The sequence below is a fragment of the Gobio gobio genome, assembly GCF_949357685.1.
Source record: "Gobio gobio genome assembly, chromosome: 15".
NCBI lineage: Eukaryota > Metazoa > Chordata > Actinopteri > Cypriniformes > Gobionidae > Gobio > Gobio gobio.
In genome coordinates, this window is record NC_137108.1 from 37,916,464 (window position 1) to 37,942,002 (window position 25,539).

A 25,539-nucleotide genomic window follows, 5' to 3' on the forward strand; every position below is an offset into this window, starting at 1 on the left:
CAAAAAAGAAAATGCTGTCATTAATTACTCACCCTAATGTCGTTCCAAACCCGTAAGACCTTCAAATGAAGATATTTTTGATGAAATCCGAGAGCTCTCTGTCCCCTCCATAGACAGCAATTGAATTACCTTGAATTACCACATTGAATTTCACGGTCCAGAAAGGTAGCAAAGACATCGTTAAAATCGTCCATGTGACTCCAGTGGTTCTACTTTAATGTTATGAAGCGACGAGAATACTTTTTGTGCGCAAAAACAAACAAAAATAACTTTATTCAACAATTTCTTCTAGCCTGTGTGAGACTCTTACACGTGTAAACAGTGCAGTGCTTCCTAGTTCTACTCATGCGCATGCGTCGTCTCACGTGAACAGCATCGGCCAATGGTAAGCCGCCGTTCTGAAAGTGCTGCACTGTTTACACTATGTCAACAGCATAAGTTTTGACACAGGCAAAGACACAGAGTCTGACACAGGCCAGAAGAAATTGTTGAATATTTTTAAAAAATAATTCATTTGTGTTTGTTTTTTTGCGCACAAAAAGTATTCTTGTCGCTTCATAATATTAAGGTTGAACCACTGTAGTCACATGGGCGATTTTAACAATGTCTTTACTACCTTTCTGGACCTTAAAAGTTTTGTCTATGGAGGGGTCAGAGAGCTCTCGGATTTCATCAAAAACATCTTCATCTGTGTTCTGAAGATGAACGAAAGTCTTGCATGTCTGGAAAGACATGAGAGTGAGTAATTAATGACCGAATTTTCATTTTTGGGTGAACTAACTCTTTAATAAAACGGATGCAACTTGTGATAAAGTAAAGTATCTGAGCCGAGTATAGCTGCAAATGAACAAGAGTGACACCAATGTAAAATATGAATTGGATTTTCTATTAAAGTCATGCAGACACAAAGCAAAGCTCAAAGTAAAATACATTGTTTTACAGTGGTCAAATGTTTGGTTAATATAAACATAATCAATCCACCTTTCTCAAGTTATCCCAAGAACATTTTTAAAATACACTTTAAACAGTATTATTATGCGTGTCTCAATAAAAAAAACAACAGACCGCTCTTTGTACAACTGTATTGTTACAAATCAAAGCACAACAAAAGGACGCATCAACACCATGCCATATGAACAGAACACTATTACTGCTGCCATCTGATCACAATCAATCAGCTGGACTAATAAACTAAGAGATTTTTTTTTTTTAAAGAAAGGAATAACACAAGGAAAAGTATAAAGGACAATAAGAACATAATGAGTGCTTTGCACAAACATCATGGCTTTCAAAATCACACAAATAAAACCATAAAGTGAGAAGGTCTGCAAGCAACATGCATAAGTTAAGGGAGCTGTTGAGGTCTTTGGCTGAGATGCAAACATCTGCATGTTTCTCTACACTATCTGCTAAGAATGAATTGCATTTCTTGAGCGCCCCCAGGCAGCTCCACACTAAAATACAGTAAAACATCGGATTTCTAAAGCAGCATGCACATGCTGAAAGCGTACGCACAGTTTTTCCTATGGCATTTCCTAACAAATTACAGCAAACACTAAAAGTAAATTACAGTTTGGGATCTTGCAAAGCAATGCGTTTCAAAATACGTCATCACAATTACAAGCAAAAAACATCTTGTTTAACATTTCAGCCCAACATTGTGCTACACTGAGCGGTATTCAAAACAAAGTACAGAGTAAAGTATACAAAGTGTGTGTGTGTCAGAGTTATTTAATCATGGTGCCGTGTGAGGACTGGAAACAGAGAGCATGTGTTTAAGCTTGTGTGGGGTGGAGCCTGATGTGTGAAAGTGAGACTAAATGATGTTTAAATGACAAAGGGCAGTGGCTCGCTATTGGCAGGAAGCCTGAATGTATCCACCATTCAAAGTCTCAACTCAGATAACAGCCTTTTTCTAATACTTAGGGATTAAAGGAATAAACCACCTAAAACATTTTTTTACTCACCCTCCCATTGTTCCAAACTTAAATGCTGCTATTTTTTACAGTGGAGAATTTTTTTCAACACAACAATTCAGTGCCTATGTTAGTTGTTCCCATTTTTTAAAAATAATAATAATACAAAAAAACACATGGTGCACAAAACCAATGTAATACTCACTTTATATTTCAAGTCATCTGAAGCTATATGATCCCAAATTATTGACTCGATATTCCTGAAATGGTCATTCTTGAATTAAAGGGATAGTTTAGATTCTGTCATCTTTAGCTCGTCGTTCCAGACCTGTTTGAATTTCTTTCTTCTGTTAAACAAAAAAATAAGATATTTTGAAGAATAAGGGTGGCTGGAACCCATTGACTTCCATATTATGGAAAATAAATATTATGGTCAATGTCAATGGGGCCCGTAAACTGTTTGGTTACTTCAAAATATCTTCTTTTGTGTACAGCAGAAGAAAGAAATCCATACAGGTTTGGAACGATGAGCAAAAGATGACAGAATCTTCATTTTTGGGTGAGCTATCCCTTTAAGAGCTCACTTGAGGTGACCATTATCAGAGAATAATGACATAAATTTGGTCTGTTCATCTCATGAAGCAAACGTATAACTTCTGAAAACTTGAAATATATTGATGCACTATACATTGACGTTGTCCTGCATGAAAATTCCACAGAAAAGAAATTAAGTTATATAGGGTTGGAACGGAAATTTGGTCACATTGGCCTTTAAATGCAATATCAGACATTTTCATACTATATCCATCTACTATACACATACCAAGAGGGCTTTTTTAAAATCACACTAATCAGCAACAATTTGTGCAACTGTTAATGACAAGCAGCTGGAGACACTGTAATGGTATAGGTGCACATATATTTCCATTACAAAACAAAAGCAAACACACATCCTTAACAATGACGGACTTAGAGACACACATGCCAGTTATAACTTTGGGAAGGCAGTCAAATAGTCCCCTGTGTCAAAGCGATAAGAGCCTTTCCTCTTCCACAGCAAGCACAGCCATCGTCTCAAATGCACACGTCACACATTCACACTCTTTGTCAGGCTTTCTCATCTGATCCGGTCCAAATTTAAAAACAAATGTCTCCTCTGAAACATTCCAGAGGATCCAAAACATAAAATAACCTGCAGAGGTGGCGTCCATGTTTGTAGCTGCAGCAATCGAAGGTTGTTGTTTTAGTCATCAAAATGTGCTTTGCATCTCCTCCTATTTGGTACAGTGCTGCTAGCTGGACAGGTTCTGCTGAGGACACTTTAAGGAGCTTGGAGTTAAAAAACTAAAAAACCTGGGGAACAGATGTGGGTCTATGGTTAAAATTGAGTAAAATGTTAGAGGATGGAGAGTAAGAGGAAGGTGTCCGTGTTCATACTCACAGGTAAAAAGGCTATAACAAGCTGTTTCGTCCATTAGCGTGAGGCACTTTGGATCTCATTTGTTGCTGTATCGGGCCAGACTGCAAGAGGAAGTGAAACAAATCAGGTTATTGGCATGGACAACATGCATAATTATTAACAAAAAGCCCACAAACAGAAGTTCACTTTAGTACTTTTAGTAGTATAGTATTTTTCCATTGAAAGTCTTACCCCAGGTTCCACAGAAAATGTTTAAGCTAGTCCCAGACTAAAATGCATGTTTGAGCTGTTTCAACTGAAAGCAACTTGCACTAACATGTCTTGACGTCAGTGCCATTGTTTTGTCTCAAGATGCACAGCAGTCATGTTTTTTTTCTAAGGCACGTTTATAAAAGCTTCGAAGGCCTAATCCTGGCTTAGTCTAAACCCTGTCAGTGAAACCAGGCCTTAACCCTCTGGTCCTCTTTGTTTAGGGGTCACACTTGGTTCCTTTGCGGTCAAAAGTGACCAAAGCCTTGAAAATGAAGTTTTATATTTGCAATAATATTTTTTGATTATTATTTAGAATTTTGAGGGGATTTTTATGATACTAAGCAATATTTAACCCTCTGGAGCTCTTCTGTCATTTCTGACCCGAATTTTTTTAAATAAAAAATGTAAAAAAATCGGAATGGTCCGAAACTTGGTGACTTTTTTGGTACTTGGTATATGAACACCCCAAAAAATTGGGGACAGGATTTGAAATGTCTAAGTGGTTGTAAAAAAAAAAAGAGTCACACTCTGGACCTTCGGGTCAAAAATGACCCCCATAGGAAATGAATGGGAAATTGGCAAAAATATGAAAATACAGAGTTTTTTTGTGCATACAATCTACAAATCAGCCAGGATGCAGAAAAAAAGGACTCAACAGTGAAGGGGTGAATCTCTAAAACATCAAGAGTGCAAAACAGACAAAAAAACTCACACACAAAAACACGATTAGCTTTTGGAATGGCACGCGTTAATTTGTGTGCGTGTGTTTTTGTGTGTATAAGTGTGTGTGTGTGTGTGTGTGAGAGTTTTTTTTGTCTGTTTTGTACTCTTGATGTTTTAGAGATTCACCCCTTCACTGTTGAGTCCTTTTTTTTCTGCATCCTGGCTGATTTGTAGATTGTACGCACAAAAAAAACCTCATATTTTTGCCAATTTCCCATTCATTTCCTATGGGGGTCATTTTTGAGCCGAAGGTCCTGAGTGTGATTTTTTTTTTTTTTTAAAAACACTTATCCTGTCCCCAATTTTTTGGGGTGTTCATATACCAAGTACCAAAAAAGTCACCAAGTTTCGGACCATTCCGATGACATTTTGCTATAAAACGCAAGAGCCACTATAGTGGTAAAAATGTGCTATTGCGTGATAAAAATGCTCAATGTATCCACCGGATGACACCGATCTCATTTAAAAAATTGCTTTCATGAGGCCCAGGCTTGACTCTAAAATGAAATACAGCTTTATAATATTTTTTTAACACACACACACACACACACACACACACACACACACACACACACACACACACACACACACACACACACACACACACACACACACACACACACACACACACACACACACACACACACACACACACACACACACACACACACACACACACACACACACACACACACACACACACACACACACACACACACACACACACACACACACACACACACACACACACACACACACACACACACACACACACACACACACACACACACACACACACACACACACACACACACACACATATATTCAATGGGAAAAAATGGGTCATAATTATTGCATAAATATTAATTATAAATAATAAAATGATCTCAAAACACCAAAAAAAAGAAAAGAAAAAAAAATTATTGAACAAAAATATATTTAATTGATTTTACTCAAATCTTAATCCTGCCCTCCGGGTCATTTTTGACCCAAAGGTCCTGAGTGTGACCCATAAATGAAGAACCCCAGAGGGTTAATACATTTGTATTGTTTTTTTTTTTAATTATTATTATTTTCAATGGGGAAAAATAGGCTCAATTAAAGCAGTCTTCTAACATTTCTTTTATAATTCTATACTAAAGATTAATGATCTGAGCGGCCTTTAAAGAGATGGTTGATTATGATTTCACTTTTTAAACATTAGTTAGTATGTAATGTTGCTGTTTGAGCATAAACCACATCTGCAAAGTTATGACGCTCCAAGTTCAAAGCAAAGGGAGATATTTTAATTCAAAGAAATGGCCGGTAGGGACGAGCTTCTCGTGGGTTAGTGACATCACTAACCCTAAAATTTACATAAACCCCGCCCCCGGGAACATGCAACAAAGGCCATGTTGAGAAGAGGAAGAGTTAGTGGTGTTGTTGCCATGCCATCGAAACGCTTAACCTTCCTGAACATTATAATCCAAATATAGCTCTCTGTGCTGCACATTTTACGGAGGAAAGCAGTTCCCACTTTAAAAGCAGAAGCTGTAGTTCATGGGCCACAACCTTGTAAGTATGTTTTATTCTTTGTTGATGTGTTTTCCATGAATAGTTTCTATTGTTATTTTTATGCTGTAGTAAGGACGTAAACAAAGGGAAACGCAGTTTGGCTCCGCTAGCCAGTTACCTAATTGCTAATTCATATTTATCCACCAAACACCTACAAACTTCTTTTTAATCCCACTAGCGAACTTCGATTGTTGGTGTTTAGGTGATCCGTGTAAATGCAGGCACGCTAAACATGGTTCTGTGTTTGATATGGCCACTGTAATAAATCCATGATTAGTCTTCGAAATGGTCTGGTGACAGATATTTGGCTACACTCGTTGTAGTCAAAACTAACGGTGCTATATAGTCAGTAGCGATCACTATAGATCAAATAATCCCTTCGAGAACTGTAGTATCATTTGTTAGAACGATTATATGAAAAAAGGCTACAAAGCAATCATGTATTCTGCTGTACTAAAGCTTTAATGAGGCTAAAACCGTATATCAAAAGCTAACATTAGTAGCATTTAAAATAACAGCGTATCTACAAAGTATGAGACAAATACAAATAAAAATAACCATTCTGAAACATCCTGTAACAGCTGCTCTTGCGCAGGTTCTTGCGATCCTCTTCACTTATATTGTCTGGGTCTGATTCGGGTTCAAATTGATAAGGCAATATTGACGCCATAGTTTATTACAGTACACCTGAGCATATGCAACTAACCATAATGATAAGAGGCGTGACGTTTCCGGACAACGTACACTAGGTGGTTAGCGAATCACAACTCACTGGGCCAGCTAACCAATCTGAGCCTATTGCGCATTTCTGAGGGAGGGGCTTCATAGAACCAGGAACTCAACAGACCGTTTTTACGAGAAGGGACACAGCGGTGTAGAATAAAGGTAAAATATGTGAAAAATAAAAAAGCATGAACCCATGTTACAATGCACCCCATAAACACAATCAAGCCTTCGAAAAAAGCTGATCAACCACCCCTTTAAATAACACACAAAAATACTGCGCTATTGAATTTACCAGGTTTTTGTTGGTCAATGGCGCAGTCGTTTTCAGTTGCCTCAAAATAGCAACGCGCCAACAATGCGCCTGAACACACCTCGTTTTCAGACCAGCACGCCCATGGGTGAACAGATGGGAGCGAGTGCATTTGCTATTCAAACATCGTGGCGCTGGACATAAAAATTATAACTGTGTCAAGCTAATTGCACCTGGCGTCGCATTGCGCCGGGTGTATGATAGGTCCCAGGGCATTTAAAATCCAATTTGTGAAGGTAGATTAGTTTCATTTGGTGGGAGTTAAAAAATAAAATAAAAAACGTATGCCATAGTGTAACCGATAGATTCCAATTTATTTCTATATAAAGTGGCTTATAAATTCTCTAGTGTTTTTAGACATAAATGCTTATTTTTATTAAGTTATGGATTTGGATTTATAATTTTTTTTTTTTTAAGTGTTAGTTTTTGCATGAATTTTACTACAGTCAAAACTGAACACAGAGGAGGACATTGTTACACAACATCAAAATTGAATAAAAATGTAACAAAAATGAACAGGTATGCTTTATCACAGCTTCATCAATCTGGGTCTGATCTGATTTCAACCTCTAATTTGAGACTTTTGGCTCAATTTTACCATACGGTTACAGCCACACCAGTTCATTTGTGTGTGCACAATAGTGTGTTGTGTGTTTGAGTGGGTGTGTCTGTGTTGTACTCTTGTGTAACCTCTTCCTTGCTGTTTGTTTTTTACTGCATTGTGGCTGAATTGATTTTATTTCACACATTTGCAAAAACTTGGGGTGGATGTGTCTATTTTGCACATTTTTAGAGAGTGTCACCAATTCATTGCCGTGCACTTTGTCTGCACAGTGGCTGAATTTGTAGTTTGTACCACCAAAAGATTCTCTATTTATCATTCATTTCCTATGTCTGTCATTTTTGACCGCAAAGGAGCCAAGTGTGACACTTTTTTCCGACCCTTTGACATATCGAAACATCTCCACAATTTTTTTGTGTTCAATATCGATTGCGACAAAAGTCACCAAGTGTCATCCCATTCTGATGAAGCCCAGAGGGTTAAAGTGGTCATGAAAGACCATTTGATTCCTCATGATGTTTTGAGGTAAACGAGCCTGATGTACTAGGAAAATACAGTAACTTTCAGAATGTTTCTTCTGTGTCAAACAAAAGAGTCCTTCCAAAGGATCCTAGCATTAAAGTGCCCCTATTATGCTATTTTAAAGGTTCTTAATTTTGTTTCGGAGGTCTCCTACAATAGGTTTACATGCACATTTCTTCTCACCTCATTTCAGTCTCTCTAAACCCTGCCTTTTCGAGAGCCTACTCTGCTCTGATTGGTCAGACAGTCCAATCTGTTGTGATAGGGCTATTGCTTACAGAGTGTCAGAAACGAAACGCCTATTATCATATCTGAATTTCAGCTCCAGAGGCTTCCTCAGTGCTTATATACAGAGTGATATGAATGGTAACGATAGCGTTGGTTTATCCGTATCAATTACAGTGCAAGTCCTTATCCTTTTGACGTGCATGCAAAGTGGATTTGTAGTGCAGAAAAATGTTGACAAAACAATCCAAAGTCTTCTATGCCTCAGCAACAACTACAGCTTGATTCTGTCAAAGTAGACATTGTTTGCTGGCAGCCAATGAAGCCCATAGGCTGGCTTTATGCAAAATAACTTACAAACAACAAAACATTATTATTAAAATTATTATAATATGACCCTGTGCAGCCTTTGCAAATGAAGCTTTTGTTAATGTCATACATTATGTTCGTTAGACATAATGGATTCCATAAATGCTGCATGATGCATAAACTGTAAAAGAGGTTCACACTTCTAAAGGTGGAGCTGCTGAAATAAAAAATAAAAAAATACACACATCCTTCATGCAACAACAAGCCAGTTTCACATATAGCTCTTCACAGCGTCACACCCATTGTTACATCATGTGTGTCTCCTGGAACACTGAATCTTACAACAGAACGAGGAGGAAGTCCATTTTCACTGGGTCATTCTATACACAATTTCCCAGCACAACACAAAAGAACAGAAGCACAAGGGAAAACCCAGCAGGTCAAATCACCTGTGTTCAACACTCGGCGCATCACATGGACTGTGAAAGGCTGATATCAACCAAATACCGCTTATCACTGAAAGTTGCAGCTATCAGCACAGTGTTGTTAACAGGTCCAGACTTTGCTGTGATAAAACTATTAAAGCCGCCTTTTAATAAACTGCTAGTTTCTTAAGTGTTGAGTCAACTAAGAACAGTACATTCTGCAAACCACACATGAAACTAAAGATTGGCACTTAAAAATCGATCATTGACCACTGCAAAGACCTTGAACATTTCCTCATTTAAAGAGCTCTATTCGGTCTCTAACGGGCCAGCCGCCAACATTCCTCTGAGCAAGTTGCAGTCTGCTTGATTCTGCCCAGGTATTCAGTCCCTCTGTGAATTGCAGGATTAGGTAACTCCTCACATTTCTTATTTGACAACACAACAGCCCAATGAACACAAGCTAAGATCTCACACGAGTCCCACTTCAGGTTCACATCTTACACATGCAGCATGTCTACTTTTTTCAGACACACATGAATTTGCTTTGTGAATTAGATTTATATGACATTAATAATAACGATAATAATAATAGTGATGATAATAATTATAAAAATATATTATTAATACTACTACTGCTGCTGCTGCTACCACTAATAATTAAAATAAAATAAAAATATTATTATTATTACTATAATAAAGTGAAAAAAACGGAAAGACTTGGCAGAACAGGATGACCACTTTATTGGGGAACGCCAAACATCCATGTCAAGCAGTTAAAGATGACATGCTCAGACAACTGGCAGCAGGTGTGAGGGCAAAAATGAAAGGGAAAGAGGGCTAAAAGAAAAACAACAGGGGTTTTCAAAAATTTTGGTACTATTTGTACAAAAATCCCAGCAACCCTGTTTGGATTTTAAAGGGTTAGTTCACCCAGAAATGAAAATTCTGTCATTAATTACTCACCTTCATTTTGTTGCAAACCCGTAAGACCTTCGTTCGTCACATGAGTCACATGGATTATTTTTTTAACGATGTCTTTTCTACCTTTCTGGACCTTGAAATCTCTCGGATTTCATCAAAAATATTTTAATTTGTGTTCCGAAGATGAACAAAGGTCTTACGGGTTTGGTTTTTTTCATTTTTGGGTGAACTAACCCTTTAATGTGTGCCTGTGACATCCCGATATGATCATTGTAATTGGTTACACTTAATTGTAAGGCATCCTTGTTACAGTGTAATTATATATTTAATTACTGAGTAATATTAATTAACAAAATATACTTATATGGTTAGGGTTTGGAATAGGTTTTGGTTTAACCCCTTAAGCCCTGAAGGCATTTTTAAAGTTGTTTTTTCTGTGACATACACAAAAGTAAAGACTCATACCTATAGCAAAGAGAGTCAAAAGGTAGGTATTGTTTGATAGAAAACTTTTTAAACGTTTAAAATAAATAAAAAATTAACACATCTTTCCTATTTGACATGCAATAACTGAGGAAGGAAATAGTTTTTTTTGGTGAAGTTCCCCTACATGTGAGCTGTATCTGGATCAAATTTAACAAAGTAGCATAAAGTAATCAAAAGTTATTTACGGCATTTGAAACCATGACAGCTTTCTTTGTTCAGCCCTTACACCCGGAAAACATTTTTAAAATGTTTGTTCCTTTGTGAGGAATATCTTGAGAACAACGTAATGGATTATGTTGATTTTGGACTCAAAATGTGCGCCTTTGGAGTTTTATGTGTCGTAACTCTGTGAGGAATATCTTGTGATCGACCCAATGGATTATGTTTCACGACAGGAGCATGTTTCATGAAATTACAAGCAAAAACGTGACAAATGCCGCATTCGAATATTATTTACATATGGGTCTAGCTGAGCTCCACATACAAACACTCGCTCAAGTTTAGTCAAAACAAATCAATTTTGCTTATATTCTACTCCATGAGACCTTTAAAATGACATATGACAAGACTATCTGAGCTGTATGATGTTTTTGACATATTACAGAATATAGTACAAAAAAGTATTTCATAAATTATGAAAACATTTTTATTCATCAGCAAATAACTCAGCACTACTCAAATTGGCTACATGCATTGTAAAGTTCAGACTCAAAGCTTTCAAATGACACCTATTTTGTGTTGATCAAAATGAGATTGTTTTTTTTTCGTAGCTAGGTGGCACCCATGGGCGGTACACTCCGTTTTAGAGGGACTACTCAGCATTCGTTAAAAGAGTTGATTAAAATGGTTATTCAATTCAGTGGTTGCTTAGTAATTTAATAGTGAATTTTTTTCACGGGTGGCGGGGTACCGCCGGCAGTAAACTTCAGTTTTAAGGGGTTAATGTTAGTTGCATGTAATTATGCATAATTTACTGTTATTACTACAGTAAGTACATATAATGTGTAACAATGACATAAAAGTAAAATTATAGCCATGTCATAAACATTAAGATGAGCGAGTCCCACTGTACCAACACAATAAAACATGTCTTACCGGCTGCATGCCATCTGCCATTTCACCCGAGCCTATGTGTGTCAGATGAACGAAATTTGTGGGCTCTCCGATCATGCTACGGTCAATTCTCCTCCGTTTCTTCTTCTGTGAACATAAAGGCTTATATTAAAGAAAGTCCAGCATAAAGATACAAAGCACTTAATTGGCAGACGACTTAAAGCGTGATTGAACTCAATAAAGCCTGTCATGTGACCATACATAGCCCATACCAGTGCCTTGGTGATATTACACTATTTTTTCCCTATGGAATCTATTCCTGGATACATCCTGAAGATGAACAGGATAGTTTCTAAAAATGCCCAAGTGTTATTTTACTCAACGGTTTCTCTTTTCTTTCTTTCTTTCCCAGATCTCGACTATGCAGTAACGTTAGTGAGAGATTATACAAGTAAATAAAAAAAAAACCTTGTATCAACAACCAGAATAATTATTTGATGAGATCATGTGCCATAGGGGTGTTGGCATACATGCCATTACTTGTCTGCCCACAGCGAACAAAGTGCATTTAACACAACGCATAGCACTGGATTTATATTGTCAACCATCATCTAGACTCATCTGAAAACTTACACTATAGTTTTTGAAACAGATCAGAGATCATTTGAGGTCAGTGTTCAGTTCATTTGTCTGATGTAAAAGTGTACAAGCAAGCCGAGTCTGTTTAAAAAGGTGGTCTGTGTATGGTTCACATAAACTATTGTAACGTTCACAATCGATATGAAACATCCTAACTCACAGAAGTGAGTCGCTATTGATTACATATTTATACATTTGCAATGCATATTAATAATAACAATAATGCTTCAACATTATTTTACCATTACATAAATAGTACTTTCTCAATAATAGTAATATTTTTTCTAATTAAATAATCATCAATATGACAAATCATGTAATAAACACTTTGCGGTACAATTTAGAATAAAATAAGTCTAAATATTAATTTTTAATTGATGTATTAAATAATTGTATTTTTTTTTTTTTTTTAAATGTAAAGGGGGTCAAGACATATGAGAAGTCTTTGTACACGAAAACATCCTGGAATAAAAGTTCCATAGCTGAAAAGGTCCTCCTCATTATAAACAAAGCATTTATTTAATAGCTACAAAAAACAACTCGTAATGGCATTGCAGGATCTATGACATCACACTGGCAAATACATTTGCATAGGACTGCCTCCAGACATCGACAAATAGTTATACATCATTGCATCCTATGCCCTGCCCACTGGCACTCAGTTGCTTAATAGTTGACATTTGGCTACATTTAAAGTGAGCATCGCATTTAAAAGCAAATAGTGGAACCTCGGATTCAGGAGGAACAGTGTGGTTTTCGTCCCGGTCGTGGAACATTGGACCAGCTCTATACCCTTTCCAGGGTGCTGGGGGGTTCATGGGAGTTTGCCCAACCAGTCCACATGTGTTTTGTGGATTTGGAGAAGGCATGCGACTGTGTTCCTCGTGGCATTCTGTGGAGGGTGCTCTGGGAGTATGGGGTCGGCGGCCTCCTGTTTAGGGCTGTTTGGTCCCTGTACGACCAGAGCAGGAGCTTGGTCCGCATTGCCGGCAGTAAGTCAGACTTGTTCCCGGTGCATGTTAGACTCCGGCAGGGCTGCCCTTTGTCACCGGTTCTGTTCATAATTTTTATGGACAGAATTTCTAGGCGCAGCCAAGGGCCGGAGAGTGTCCGGTTTGGGGACCACGCGATTTCGTCACTGCTTTTTGCGGATGATGTTGTTGTGTCGGCCTCCTCGAGCCAGGACCTTCAGCGTGCACTGGGACGGTTTGCGGCCGAGTGTGAAGCGGCTGGGATGAGAATCAGCATCTCCAAGTCCAAGGCCATGGTTCTCAGTCGGAAAAGGGTGGCTTGCCTGCTTCAGGTGGGTGGAGAGTTCCTGCCTCAAGTGGAGGAGTTCAGGTATCTTGGGGTCTTGTTCACGAGAGAGGGAAGGATGGAACGGGAGATTGACAGACGGATCGGTGCAGCTTCTGCAGTAATGTGGTCGATGTACCGGTCTGTCGTGGTAAAGAAGGAGCTGAGCTGCAAGGCAAAGCTCTCGATGCAAGAGTTCAGTCTCTGACATATCCATACACCTGAGTCTGTTGACAACAGGACAAATGGAAGAGAAACTTTGCTTTGACACGCCCAGTTTAAATGGCTCATTTGTGTCTCTGTACAGACTTCAAAAGGACCCAGCATCAGAAACAAATTGATGGTTTATATTAATGGAGTCTTTCCGCGGGAAATTCAAGCATGGCAGTGTTCATAGTAGTATCACATGTGAGGATGCTGCAGGTGGCAGATCATTTATAGCCTTTTCTCACAGCAGCTGGAATAGTTAAACGTATCATTTTGAAGGCAGATTGAAAAAAAGATTGAAATTGAAATCTACAGGTAACGCTAATACACACTAAATACACCGTCACACAATGTTGATGTTGTTAACATTTAACAATTGGAGAACAAAGTATAACAATAATAATAATAATTTGCACGGTTTGATGAGTCAGTCGCCTCTGTTGCCGTTGGCTTTTGACTTGCTTAGTTGGGGACACTAAATAGTCAACTATATTACTGATCTGCCCGCATTGACACTAAATGATAATTGAACTGAGCTGATGACATCACTGTTTAATGTATTTTCAGAATCAAATTCTGTTGCATTATTTTCCTGTTATCACTGTAAAGCTGCTTTGAAACAATCGGCATTGTATAAAGCGCTATATAAATAAAGGTGACTTGACTTGACATGTGATCTAAGTGATCGTTAGGTTCAATCACCGTTGGTAGCGTGATTTATTGTAATGTTTTTTTCCTCAGTTGGTCAGAACAAAAGCGGCAGATATGTTACTTGTTCAGATGACATTTTCCGGCGAAAATTCTTATTTTGGTCTTACTTCCAAGACGTAGAATCTGTGATTCCGAAGTACAGTGGCCACACAGGTGCGGTGAATGACTAGCCACATATACTCCTCAAAACATTAGATTAATCTGCGCTGAGGAGCCGATGCCGAAACCCGATGCACGTAATGATGATAATTCTGCAAATAACTGCAATTTCAAACAGATTTGGCGAAAAAGAGGCAAAATTTACAGACTGCAGCTTTAATGAAAACTATGACGAAAATGTTTGTTGGCTAGCTTTTTTCCCCATGACTAAGAGGAGATGATGACGACAAGATGACAATAAGGTCATTAAACAATAACTGAGTATATCAACACGCAATATCGTTGATGAATAAAGGCTATACTAAAATGTAGTTAAATAAAAACTTCTTTAGGTCAAAAAAGGAGACATAATATTAGACTGCTGTACAAGCCTCTACTACTGCTTTCAAGTTTGCAGTAGCCAGATGTCAAGAGTTTATAAATGGATACATTTTCTGCCCGGTGTTTTACTTAATCTTTGCAATCTGGCAATCATGCGCACATGCTGCCGCCGGCGATCTGAAAACACCTACAAGCAAGCTGGAGTTGAGCGATCTCCATATGAGATATTCTGCTTAAATGAAAGTGTAATTTAGCCAGTCTGTGTTCTGTCACGAGCCACCTGCATGGTTTGCTGCGATGCTAAATCTGCGATCAAAGCTTTTCAGTGATGACCCGTAGTAAATACAAACATGGATCTGGACTATATTGTTTACGACTGCTGAATAAATGCACTTGCACAACCTCTCACAACACTTTTTTTATGGATAATGCTTTCAAAACACTTACATGTGCAATAGCTAGTGTAGTGGATGTTGATACTGTTTCCTATATGCAATGACATTAACCAATCATAACAGTGGCAGTTTACTGACAAGCCTTTAAAGGAGCAGACCCTTAAAAACAGATCATTTCAGACTGTGTCGGAATGAGGGTTGAATATAATCATTTTTCCGCATATATATGTGTTTTGTTTTTTTGTCTGTGCGCAAAAAACTATTAAAATTATAAGAGAACCTCAAGGAACATATAAAAAAAATGTCATAAAATAATTATAGTCAATGTGACAAATTTAACGAGCACATTGAGGTACTTTCGAATAAAACAGATATTTACTTTTAGTTTATGTATAACACAATTATAATAATAAATCATTCAAATACAAATGCATTATTAGGGCCCGAGCACCGATGGTGTGAGGACCCTTTTGGAATTGCTCAGTTTATTATTATTATTATTATTATTATTATTATTAAACATATACCTAAGTGCTAATTAGATTGGTGTATTGCTGTTAAAGGGTTAGTTCACCCAAAAATGACAATTGTCATTAATTACTCACCCTCATGTCGTTCCAAACCCATAAAACATTAGTTCATCTTCGGGACATAAATGAAGATATTTTTGATGAATTCTGAGAGCTCTCTGACCCCTCCATAGACAGCAATTACCACTTTCAAGGTCCAGAAAGGTAGTAAAGACATCGTTAAAACAGTACATGTGACTCCAGCGGTTTAACCTTAATATTATGAAGCGACAAGAATACATTTTGTGTACTGAAGATGAACGTAGGTCTTACGGGTTTGGAATGAAATGAGGGTAATTAATGACAGAATTTTCATTTTTGGGTGAACTAAACCTTTAATCATTATTTAATTAGAAAGAATACTATTATTAAGAAAGAAAAAATGAAAGAAAGAATGGACAATTCAGTGTGAAAACAGCCTAAAGTAACAAAACTCTCATGTAACTCCAGACATCCTTCAAAAGGGTTTACTTTCATAATCTGTGTATAGCCAATGGCCCATAGCACGCGCTTTAGACCTTATCACCTTCTCTGATACAAGGAGACACTTGAGTAAGGTAATCATTTTATCCAAATCAGTTTAAGAAAATTGCTCTTGCACTGGGAAGTAGCATTGGTCTGTATAGTTGCCCACTGCTGTTCAACCTCCCCCCCACACCCACCCAACAATAGAACAAACAAGAACCTAAAAATAAAAAGAGGAAGGAGGGAGGAAAAGAATGAGCACTCCCAGCTCGGAGGAGCCAGCTTCCCTTCAGAACCCCCTGTCATTGTTACAGGAGACCATGGTAAACCTGGGTCACTCATCATTGGCTCAGAACCCCAATCCAGACAAAAAACAAACCAACACACTAACAAAGATTGAATGGAGCCAAATCATTTGTCAAATATGCAAAGCTATTCTAGGAATAAAAACACGATTCTTCTTTAACTAAAGGGATAGTCCACCCCAAAATGTAATTACTGCCATAATTTACTCACTTTTTCCCAAACTCTTGACTTTGTTTTGTTCATGCAACCAAAAGAAGAAGTTTAGTAGAATATCCAAACTTTCTCTTTTCCAATGAAATAAAAGTAGACAATAGGCTCATAAAAGCGCCATAAAAGAGATCCATACTGTATACCATACTGGATCTGCATGCTCTATTTTTTTAAGTCTTTTAAAGCCATATGATTATTTTGTGTGAGGAACAGATTGATGCTTTAGTCATTATTCACATAAAACTGCTTTTCAAACTTGCTGCATAATGATCAAGACGTGCAAGAACCAATAACGTTTGGTCTGGTACAACGCATCTTGAATATGCACAAGAACGAATGAGATTTGAGAGCTCAAGTGGAAAATAACATTTTAGAGAAGAGTAAATTATATCAAACTATATATGGCTTTAAGACTTGGAATATAGTATGCAAGTCATGCAATAATTTTATGGTGCTTTTTGTTCATTTTGGAATCTGACAGATGGTAGTCACCATTAGGCCTGTCGCAATAATCAATATATCGCACAACATGACCTCAATAATTTTTTGTGATGCAATATATCGCCCATTATGTTTACATGATAATGAATGTCACCAACATTTTACTCGATTGTGCTGTCATCTTGTATGTTTTCCGTGACGGAGGCGAAAGTGGTTCTCGGGCAGTTCCTTCATACACAGAGCGGTTATCGACAGGTAAAAAAAGACGCCATTTGAGGCGTTATAGTGTTTTCCTGACAACTACTGACAGTTTGGAAGAATAAGCCCAAATGGACTCGATTTCAAAGCCGCAATCCCCTGTTCCGGTGCACATATTAATGTCAATGCAGAATGACGAGTGTTAAAGGGTTAGTTCAACCAAAAATGAAAATTATGTCATTAATTACTCACCCTCATGTCGTTCGACACCCGTAAGACCTCCATTCATCTTCGGAACACAAATGAAGATATTTTTGTTGAAAGCTGATGGCTGAGAAACACCTCAGATAGGCCTACATTGGCATTCAGTACATTCACACTAACAAGACCCATAAAAGGCACTAAAAACATTGTTACAAAGTCCATCTCACTACAGTGGCTCTAGAATAATTTTACGAAGCGACGACAATAGTTTTTTTGCGAAAAAAAAAATCAAAATAACGACTTTATTCCACAAGTTCTTGTCTTCCGTGTAGGCCTCGGACGTGAACTCACGAAAGACAGCGACGCATGCACGAGAATATTTCGCAGATCCGGCGTTCGGACACATGACCCAGAAGCGAAGAGGAGATTTGTTTACAAGCAGAGGAAGACGCGCCGTATCTAAGCTGTTGAATTCTACATTGATCGTGCTTTAGGTCTCGGCGTAGTGCTCAAAATGGGACTAAAGTGTGCATTTCATGGATTCCCGAACGCCGGCGCTACGTCATATTCTCGCGCATGCGTCGTGATGCTTCATGAGTTCACGGCAGAGGCCAAAACGGAAGATAAGAACTTGTGGAATAAAGTCGTTATTTAGATTTTTTTTGTGCACAAAAACTAGTCGTCGCTTCGTAAAATTATTGTAGAGCCACTGTAGTGAGATGGACTTTGTAACGACGTTTTTAGCGCCTTTTATGGGTCTTGTGAGTGTGAATGTACTGAATGCCAATGGAGGCCTGTCTGAAGCCTTTCTCAGCCATCAGCTTTCAACAAAAATATCTTAATTTGTGTTCCGAATATGAACGGAGGTCTTACGGGTGTCGAACGACATGAGGGTGAGTAATTAATGACAGAATTTTCATTTTTGGGTGAACTAACCCTTTAAAGCCATTTCACAAGGGAAAATGTTTATTTACTATTTATTATTTTTATTTTTTATTTAGGATAATATATTTTTTAACCTTAATTTCCATGATCTAAAGAATTAAAAGGTTGTCATTTGACAGTGTTTAGGTGTACTTGCATTATTATGCTGTTATATTAGGATTATATATTCAGTGGCATAAAATAGTCTTAAAATAACAAGAATATCGTTTATCGCAATTGTTTCTGGGACGATATATCGCAAAACAAAAAGTAGTTATCGTGACAGGCCTAGTCACCATAAATTCACTGTATGAAAAATAAAAGCATCAACATTGTTAAACTTATTTTGTGTTCTACTGAAGAAAGTCATACGGGTTTAGAATGACTCTGACATTAGGGTGAGTAAATGACAACAAGTTTAATTTTTGGGTGAACTTATTTTGTGTTCTACTGAAGAAAGTCATACGGGTTTAGAATGACTCTGACATTAGGGTGAGTAAATGACAACAAGTTTAATTTTTGGGTGAACTTATTTTGTGTTCTACTGAAGAAAGTCATACGGGTTTAGAATGACTCTGACATTAGGGTGAGTAAATGACAACAAGTTTAATTTTTGGGTGAACTTGAAAAGAAGCGCCCATGAAAAATTTTACAAAAATACATTAAATGCATCATTCACTACCGTTCAAGATTTTGGGGTCAGTAAGATTTTGTTAAATGTTTTTAAAGACGTATTTTACGCTCACAGCATTTATTTAATCAACCAGAAAAAGTGTTTTAAAAAAAAATCAATGTTGTGAAATATTACTACAGTTATTAATATATAAAAGAGCCGTTTTGTACTGTAATACATTTTAAAATGTAATGTATTCCTGTGATGCAAAGCTGAATATTTAGCATCATTACCACAGTGTCACATGATCCTTCAGAAATCATTCTGATATGCTGATTTGCTGCTCAAGAAACATTTCTTAAAGGGGTGGTAAACCACGATTTCACTATTCTAACTTAAGCTAACGTGTAATGTTGCTGCTTGAGCATAAACAACATCTGCAAAGTTACAACGTTCAAAGTTTAAAGCAAAGGGAGATATTTGCTTTTAAAGAAATCAGTTTCTAAGAACTACAGCAAACGGCCAGTAGGCGACTACACACATTCCTCCAGGGTTGGTGACATCACCAGGCTCAATATTTACATAAACCTCTCCTCCGAGAATATTAAATAGGGGGGGGTGAGGCCATTTTGTATCGCGGCGCTGTTGTGGTATAGTTAGGCTGGAGTGTTGTTGCCGCGATGCCGAGGAAACGCTGTTATTTTCATCCGGATTGCAGGTCTGGGGTACTTGCTTTGTTCAGCCTTCATAGGGACAGGGGTGTGTTGCAGAGCGTTTAACATACAACATGTTATATGCACGTGTGTATGAGACAGAAGGGAACAGGCACGTGCGGGGCTCCCGCAGCACATCTCACGGAGGGAAACTTTCACAATGTTCGCGAGTTCAACACCGGATTTGCACAACGTCAGCTGCATAAGACAAACACTGCCAGTGTGTGAATGCACGACGCGCGCGGGGCTCCCTCCCGCAGCACATTTCACGGAGGAAAACTTTCACAATGTTCGCGAGTTCAATGCAGGATATGCACAACTGCTTGACCTGAAAGCTGGATTTACAAACAGAAGCTGTTTACGGGCCACAACCTGTAAGTCTGATTTATTTTTCATCGATGTGTTTTCCTGTAATAGGTTGTAGCAAGGAAGTAAACAGATGACAACGCTGTTCTGCAAACCAGTCTGTTAAATGCTTATTCATACTTAACGTTATCCGACGAACACCTAACGTTACAAACACTAACGTTAAAATCTCAACAGCGAACTTGGCATTAGTGTAAATGATTCTTTGATTAGAGCTTTTATGTATTATGTATCTACAGGCATGCTAAACATGGTTCTGTGTGTGATTTGGCTACTATAGTAAAGCCAGAGTTTAGTGTTTTGGGTTAATAGTTCTTGCGACAGATATTTGGCTATAATCGTTCTAAAAATACAAAAGTAACAGTGCCATTCAGTAGCGATCACTATAGATCCGCAGTCTTTACTCATTAGGACTGAACAGGTTCTGCTCGATCATCTTCACTAAAATGTTCTGGGTCTGATTCGGGCTCAGATTGGTGTGGTTTTATTGACGCCATCGTTTCTAATACAGACCAAAGCAAAGTCTACCGGTAAGGTAAGGGGCGTGACGTTTCCGACAAACATACACTGCGGTTAGCGAATCACAACACACTGGGCCAGCTAACCAATCTGAGCCCATTGCGTATTTTTGAGGGACTGGCTTCATACAACCCGGAAAGCATCAGACCGTTTTACAAGGAGGGACAGAGCAGTGTAGAATAAATGTCAAATATATGAAAAATAATTATTTTTTTTTAAAAACGAAGCATTAACACATGTTACAGTGCACCCCACAAACACAATCAAGCCTTCAAAACAATGTGTTTTACCACCCCTTTAATACATTTTGAACGCCGTTGTGTTGCTTAATATTTTTGTGGAAACCCGTGATACATTTATTTCCCCCAGAATTTTGTAATGAACAGAAAGTTCCGCATTTATTTAAAATAGAAACTAACAGTTGTTAATGTCTTTACTGTCACTTTTGATCAATTTAAAACATCTTTGCTAAATATATTTATTTATGTATTTATGTATTCTCTTTTCATGGTAATGCAACATGAAGTGCTACAACAATCCTGAAACAAAAATACATTCCATGACAAGAAGAACAGGAGTAGGATGAAGAAAAAAAATCTTATAAACTCCTACCCCAATCTTATATTAAGAAAGTCACAAATTAGATGGCCTCACCAACATAAGAAAAAAAAAAAAAAATATATATATATATATATATATATATATATATACACACACACACACACATTTAAACAAAAATAAACAAACAAAAAAACAACAATAATGCGATAATGACAACTTTCCAAAACATAAACAATGACGAAACCATCGTTGTTATAAATTTTAACAATTTTTACATTCATCTTTGTACAGATTAAATATCTTCTGTTTATACTGATATTTAAATTGAAGAATATTTGAACAACATTTTAATTCATTTTCTAGATAATTCCATCTTTTCACACCAGAAACTGAAACACACATTTGTTTGAGGGTATTTCCAGCAAAAGGTTGTTTAAAATCATTATTTCTTCTACTTGTCTCACTAACTTTAAAGTAAAAAGGGTTTGCAATCCATGCGGTAACATGCTGTGTTTTGCTTTATATACAACTAATATAGTTTGTAAAGAAACCAAATCCTTCAATTTAAGTAGTCATGACCTCAGAAACAGTCCTGTAGTATGTTCAACAACTCCATTAATTATTCTTATAACCCTTTTTTGCAAAATAAACAAAGGCATTCAATTAGTGAAATAAGAGTTTCCCCATACCTCTAAACAATACATAAAATGTGGCAAAATAAAAGAACAATATAGGATTCTCATTGCCTCATAATTTAACATAAACTTTACTTTGCTCAAAACCACAATGTCTTTACAAGTTTTACTTCTTACATAAGCTATGTGTGACTTCCATTTAAATTTTTCATCAATGAGTACTCCTAAAAACTTAAATTCTGACACTCTTTCAATAGTTATTCCATTTAAAGTCAAACGAACATTATCAAGACATTTTATTTGTAAACATATATATATATATATATTTTTTTTTTTTTAAATCTTACTGACCCCAAACTCTTGATCATAATAATAAATATCTATGTATGGGCACATTTATCAGACTTCCTTCACATGCAAAGCCGTTTGGATCCATGACGCTACCTCTACACATTCACACGTCCAACGACAGAGCATTCTTTGTCCATCTGAGTTTCACGTCTGGCTTCACTCTCTAAAACACATTTGCACTCCTGACAAACTCCTGAGACTATCTGGGTCACATTCACATCAGCTGAAAGGTTTCTTTTCTGTCCTAGACCAGCGTGAGTCATTCTTCGCGTGATTAGCGAACACAAAACTCGCATGAGCCACAGGGAATGCCAAATTGACGAAATTAGTCCAGATGTTGATCTCAAGAGGAGCCTGGTATCAATACCTGTGATTCATGCAGATTCTCGAAAACTAAGTTTTACTGTATCACAATGGTTTGGGTAATAAAACTATAAATCTCTCCAAATGAGGCACTTACCGGAGGAGGTTTGGCTACCACGCAGCAGCCGATCTTATGCCAGAATGCACTCATCTCCGGCACGCACCGGTTGGGTTCCCCCCTCTCTCTCGCCACCCTGCAGGCCGTTTAGAGACGAGATAGAGAGAGAATCTAATCCTCAACACTCAGCGATATAAGCCGTGGCTCGTCCAAAAACCTCTGACCTGATCACCGACAGAATCCTTGTTGATGTCTGTGCTTAAAGTAGATATAAGACACCCTTAATTCCCTCAGTTATTCTGGACCCCTGATTTCCAGTTGATTCTGTAGGACTGTGGGGTTTATGCGAGGCAGTGATGTTGCAAAACGAATCTGTTTAATAAAAGAAAGAAAAACGATTTCAATGAAGTAGACATTAATCAATCATACAAGCACACCATATATTTAACACACCACATAAAAAGAAGACAGACTATGAATGAAGCAAATAAATCGAATCTTGACTTTAAAAATTAAAGACAGACATAGGCCTACTACGTTTTTGTAATCTTAATATTATCTTAATATAACAGTAGCATAGTACTTCGATATATAAAATGGCACTGAACGATTACCATATTCATTTACTGTGGCATTTATTAACACTTCCCAGCCAAAAAAAGTCGCTGTTTGGATTTAAATGTTTAAGAGTCTATGATTATTATGTTTCTAGCATAATAGTTATATGAAAATTATATGTTTGACAGAGATTTTCATTTCTTAAACAATCATGTAGAAAGACACATCATGGCCATCTTCCAGGATGACAATGTCAAGATTCATCAGGCTCAAACTATGAACGATTGAAGAATCATTTTCACACGTGAATTGAGTCCAGACCTTAAATTCATTGAATTGAGTCCAGACCTTAAATTCATTGAATTGAGTCCAGACCTTAAATTCATTGAATTGAGTCCAGACCTTAAATTCATTGAAAAGATCTTTAAAATTGAGAAATCGATGCACCTCTTGATGGAAATAACATCACAACATTTATTTCCATCAAGAGGTAAAAATTGTTTTGGGGCTGAGCAGTGTATATGGTAGTAGTACCCCAAATAACTTTAAAAAATAGAAATGGTACTACAATTTTTATAGAAGAAAATAAAGTAATATGGCAGTAACGCCCATCATGCAGTAATATGACATTTCCACACGTATCATAAGGTAATACCATGGTACTTCGATATGTACAATTGTAGGCCTACTGAATGATTAACATATTCATACATGGTACACCAATTAATTTCAAAGAATAGCATGGTATTATGGTGCATGTTGAGAACCAACATGGTAGTACCGATTTATAATAGATAAATGGATTAATTAGTAAAACAACCAATATTAGTCCAAACCAAGCGTTGTAAATTTTGAGCTGTGCTGTCTATGACAGTAGTCATAGGGCTCTTTATGCTGTCTAGGAAGGCAGTTAACTTTTTTTTAAAGACACACAACCGCTTTCTTGGGCACTGAGTACACGTTATTGTGCAAAACCGTTACAACGAAGAGAAATACACGGGAATTAGGTGTAATAATGAGTAACCAACCTGTTAAACTGACAGTTAATAACTCACACCCAGAATGAGCTTAGTAAACGAGGAAGCACGGTTTACAAACGTTACAAAGAAACAAACCACTCAGCCGCAAGCAGAAAAAACAAACAGCCCGGAGGAAGTTAAGGAAAATAATAACGCAGTGTCTAAAAGTTCAGAAATGTTCGACTAGTTTTAACTCGCAGCACCTCGATGGTTAAGTTGTCAGAGAGTAATCCGACTAAAGTTAACTAAACTATCAGCGTCCATCGCTTGTCTTTCTCGTGTTTATTACTCAGCGCTGTTCTTATTCAAACTGCTAACTGAAACTTTGGCACTGGATACCGGGCCATGTTAGCGGCTCAAATGAATTAATAAAGTTCAACGGAGTCTTGGCAAAAAAGTTACTTTTCCTCACACGAATAAAAATATAAAGAAATAGGCTTCCTTACATGTAAAAGAGAGTCCCGGTGAACGGCTGTAGTGAAGTGCCTCTTGTGTGGAGAGCTGAGGGTGGAAATGACTCTGTGTTTCCCAGATCACTGAGGTGTGGTTGAAGTTTCCCCCATTAATATGAGGAAATACTTCAAACCAGAGACCATCAGCGCCACCAATGGGCTACTGATATACGCAATATATCCGACGTATGTAGCATAAACATCCAATATAGACATACATAAAGCATGCCTTTCTTTAATCTATCGGATTTGTTGATTATCTTATGAAAAGTGAGAGGTTTATTTAGATACATTTCCTCAAACTTGTACTTTACTGCATTTAAATCTCTATCTAGTCTTTAGATAAAACGAATCTTGGGGGATAAATAAAAACGTTAAAGGAAATGCTAAACTGAAAGTTCTTTTTACTTTTAACTGTTCATTCATTTTTTAATGTTGCCATAACATTTTTTGTATTCCCACATAATTCGTATTCATTTAATTATCCCCACGCATATTTAATTATGTATATATTTATTTACGCAGGGATATGTGGATTTATGTATTTATTTATGTAGAATTTTGTGGATTTATTGTTTATTAATTGTTTTTGCAGGTTTTGTCCTCGATAGTAAATCAGTGTGCACATTTGCATTACATTGTGTATTAAATATAATGCTGTCACATTAAGCAGTTTTTTTTTGCATTATAGTGTTTACATTGATGAAAAACAACAACACAACATGTATTTTTAATGAAAAATATATTGAATAGCCTATATTCATTTAAAACATGAGGTGTTTTTCCATGAAATTAAATATTACATTGGCAAAAAAATATTTATTTTAATAATGTGACAATGCATTATTGCAGTTTATTTCAATGCAAACGTGCACATAA

At 37.1% G+C, this 25,539-nt stretch overlaps 1 protein-coding gene across 1 annotated transcript; it reads right to left on the bottom strand.

The window, feature by feature from the left end:
• Positions 1-1,067: 1,067 nt before the first annotated feature.
• Positions 1,068-24,790, bottom strand: cdc42se1 (CDC42 small effector 1). The gene is made up of 5 exons (XM_079836173.1): positions 24,655-24,790; positions 22,671-23,003; positions 11,450-11,554; positions 3,358-3,437; positions 1,068-3,269 (listed from the first exon to the last, which is right to left on the bottom strand). The coding sequence occupies exons 2-4, from the start codon at positions 22,722-22,724 to the stop codon at positions 3,369-3,371; spliced, it is 228 nt and encodes a 75-aa protein (XP_079692299.1). The 5' UTR covers positions 22,725-23,003; positions 24,655-24,790; the 3' UTR covers positions 1,068-3,269; positions 3,358-3,368.
• Between the last annotated feature and the right edge of the window lie 749 nt (positions 24,791-25,539).